Source organism: Myotis davidii, unplaced genomic scaffold (genome assembly GCF_000327345.1).
Source record: "Myotis davidii unplaced genomic scaffold, ASM32734v1 scaffold208, whole genome shotgun sequence".
Classification (NCBI taxonomy): domain Eukaryota; kingdom Metazoa; phylum Chordata; class Mammalia; order Chiroptera; family Vespertilionidae; genus Myotis; species Myotis davidii.
This window is the reverse complement of record NW_006299706.1, coordinates 2,289,359-2,292,589: the sequence shown is the minus strand read 5'-3', so window position 1 is coordinate 2,292,589 and position 3,231 is coordinate 2,289,359. Positions and strand designations below refer to the sequence as shown.

General features: G+C 47.4%; 1 protein-coding gene across 1 annotated transcript in view; it reads right to left on the bottom strand.

Moving 5' to 3' along the window:
* RRNAD1 (ribosomal RNA adenine dimethylase domain containing 1) overlaps positions 1 to 3,225 on the bottom strand; it is a 6,356-nt gene extending 3,131 nt beyond the window's left edge. Inside the window, exons 1-3 of the mRNA XM_015571724.1 lie at positions 2,865 to 3,225; positions 432 to 556; positions 31 to 277 (exon numbers count right to left, since the gene is read on the bottom strand). Coding sequence (XP_015427210.1) covers positions 31 to 277; positions 432 to 556; positions 2,865 to 2,975 — 483 coding nt within the window. The 5' untranslated portion in view covers positions 2,976 to 3,225. The remainder of the gene's footprint in view (positions 1 to 30; positions 278 to 431; positions 557 to 2,864) is intronic.
* Between the last annotated feature and the right edge of the window lie 6 nt (positions 3,226 to 3,231).

The following is a 3,231-nucleotide window of genomic DNA, read 5'->3' as shown; positions in this document are numbered from 1 at the left end:
ACCCCCATCTTTGTCCTTTCCTCCCTCCACTGGCTTCAGTCCCCGGGCTCCCAGACACCACCTACACCCCAGGCATCTCCTCACCTCTCCCAGCCGCCGGATCTCATGCTGCTTCTTGGGCCTGACATGTTTTCGGAACGGAGCTTTAAGTCGGGAGCTCTGGCTGGGATTCTCCCGAAACTCTGAGGGGGCCTGAAACTTAGGTGTCCGGGTAAAGGCCAAGGCATAGGCTGTGGACTTCAGGGCCAGCAGGGTGAGTGGCCACACTGACCTGTACCTGAGAGAGCCCGGCCAGAACCCCAGTGAATCGTCCCATTGTGTCCTGGGTGAACCCATTTACAGCCCAGGAATCCCTTGTGAGACCCTCTGAGCAATGACTGGTGACAGGGTTCAGTGCCAAGTCCCCCAGTACAGGGCCCCCTTGCCCATACCTGACCACCTCCCCTTCCCCAGGCATCCCCAGCAGCTGTGTGGCCAGTTGTGGTGGGTTCAGTCCGTCCAATGCTTCCTGCCATGAGCAAGGGAGTGTGCCCCACAGGTTGTCTGTAAAAAATTCCTGCAGAGGGTAGAAGCAATTAGCAGACTCCTACCTTTCCCATGCTTTCCACCCCACTCTCAACACAGGGCCACTGGCTGCAACCAGCAGGTACCTACTACGCACCCGAGCTACCTCTTCTCTAAAGCCCGCCCCAGCCTCCACTCCTTCCTCAGAGCCCAGACTGCATTCTGAACACACCTCTCCTTTTAGCAATTTCCCACTTATGTGTCTGTTTTCTCCATTCACCTGAGTGACGAACCTAGAGAAGGATGGTGCCTTCTCTACAATCCCATCCACACCACCACAGTGACTAACATGCAGTGTTAGTATGCTACCATTTAGTAACCTACCCGTGTATATGTGAGACACTTGATATGCCAGAATGTATTTTTATTCATTCATTTGTTGAACACAAATTCTGGAGTTTTGGGTACGCACCACATTCTATTCTAGGCTCTGAGGACACAACAATGAACCAGACAGACAAAATTCTTACTCTTGCACAGTTCACATTAAAAAGAAATGTTTTTCAGATCATCAAATGACACATGGATAAGAAAACACTAACAAAATAGTAGGAGACATTGAGACAGTACCACTTTAGGTAAGAGTAAGGAGGAAAAGACTTGAGTTGACACTTGAGCTGAGACTTGAATGATGAACAGCAAACAGGCATGTAAAAAAAATTATGTAATAACAAATACTTATTAAATACTTATAATATGCCAGGCACTGTTCTAAACATTTTATTTATACACACACACACACACACACACACACATTTAATCCCCAAAACAACCCTATGAGGTAGGTACCATTTTTTATCCCTCATTTTACAGATAAGAAAACTAACACATAAGTAACTTGCCCAAATCAAAAAGCAAAAAGCTAGTATCAGAGCTGAGATTTGAAATCAACCTGACTTTAGAATTCTTGCTTTTAACCATTCTACTCTATAGCCTTTCTGCTGAGGATAATCATTCCAGGCAGATCTGTAAGAGCAAAGACCCAGATGTCTGCCATATTTGTGGAGCAAAACTCAGGCCACTAGAGGTATAGTACAGTGAATGTGGGAGAGAATGAAATGTGACAGGATTCAAGAGACAGCAGGGGACAATCCCATAGGGCTTCATGGGTAGCACAGGTATTGGTAAAGAGTTAGGATTTCATCAAAACACCTAGGAAGCAAGGGACTGCCATGATCAGATTTTTATTTTAAAGAGATTAATCTGGCTGCTTGTGATGAGTTGATTATGGAGGGGCTGAAGTAAACACAGAGATTAATTAGGAAGCAGTCAGGAGAGGTGATGGTGAGTTGGTCCAGGGTGGTAGCAATGAAATGGAGACAAATGGGTGAATTTGGTGGTATCTTTTCTAGAGGTAGAGCCAACAGGAATTGTTGAAGGATTGGACTGTAGATCGGTGAAGGAAAGAGCTGAATCAAGAATGGTTTCTGGGTTTAGTGGCTGAACAATTCAGTGGATGCTGGTGCCACTAACACATCATCTCATTCATTCTTCACAAGGACCCTTCAAACAGGAGTCCATGTTACAGCTGGGCAACCAGGGCGAGGAGGAATTTTCATTTCATGCCTACGTAAGTTAACACAGCAGGGGAGGCAGGATTCTAGTTGGAGCCTGCCTAATTCTAAAGTTTAAATTGTCCATTACATTACAAAACCAGGGATTTATTCAAAGCGTGGATGAACGAACTTGTGTGTTCTGGGAATACCTCACACGCTCCTGGGACAGTTCAACGTAGCTGCAAGAATGCGTTTTATCACTTTGGATTTGGAAAAATAACCTAGATGTTAGAAATATGAATGTGTCATCTGCAATAAAACAAAAAAGGAAGAAGCTCCCCCGTTTTAACCCCTTCTTGTAACGACAGACTGAAAATCATGAAAGAAAAGAGATGAGATGCTAACTCTCCAGATCAGTGGTTCTCAACCCTCCTAATGCTGAGACCCTTTAATACAGTTCATGTTGTGGTGACCCCCAACCATAAAATTATTTTCGTTGCTACTTCATAACTGTAATTTTGCTGCTGTTATGAATCGTCATGTAAATATCTGATAGGCAGGATGTATTTTCATAATTGTTACAAATTGAACATAATTAAAGCATAGTGATTAATCACAAAAACAATATGTAATTATATATGTGTTTTCCGATGGTCTTAGGCGACCCCTGTGAAAGGGTCATTCGACCCCCAAAGGGGTCGCGACCCACAGATCGAGAACCGCTGCCCCAGATGCTCTCCCTGTCGCGGGCACCCAGCCAAGCACACAACCAGGAGCATCCAGTCCCCAACCCCGTGGCCTCACAATGATGTAGGCGTCCAGGATGGAACGGTAGAGAGACAGCACCCGCGTGAGATTCACAGCTAGCTGCCTCCTCTCCTCGAGAGAGAGGCCCCGGGCGGAAACGCCTGGCATCCGAGCCGGTCGGCGGCGCCTGGAGCGAGAACGCGGTGAGGACGGAAGCAGGGTCAGCACCACGCGGATCCAGAGCCCGGGCTGGGTCAGCTCTGCGGGCGGGGCGAGAAGAAAGCGCTCAGCATTGGCCCGAGACGCTGCCTCTTCCAAGTTCCAGATGGAGGTTCAAGATCCGAGGCGTCCTCCTGACATCACAGGTCGCGACGTCCACAGCGCGAAGCTGTCAGCACGGAAAACAAGTGGAGTGCCCGGCTGT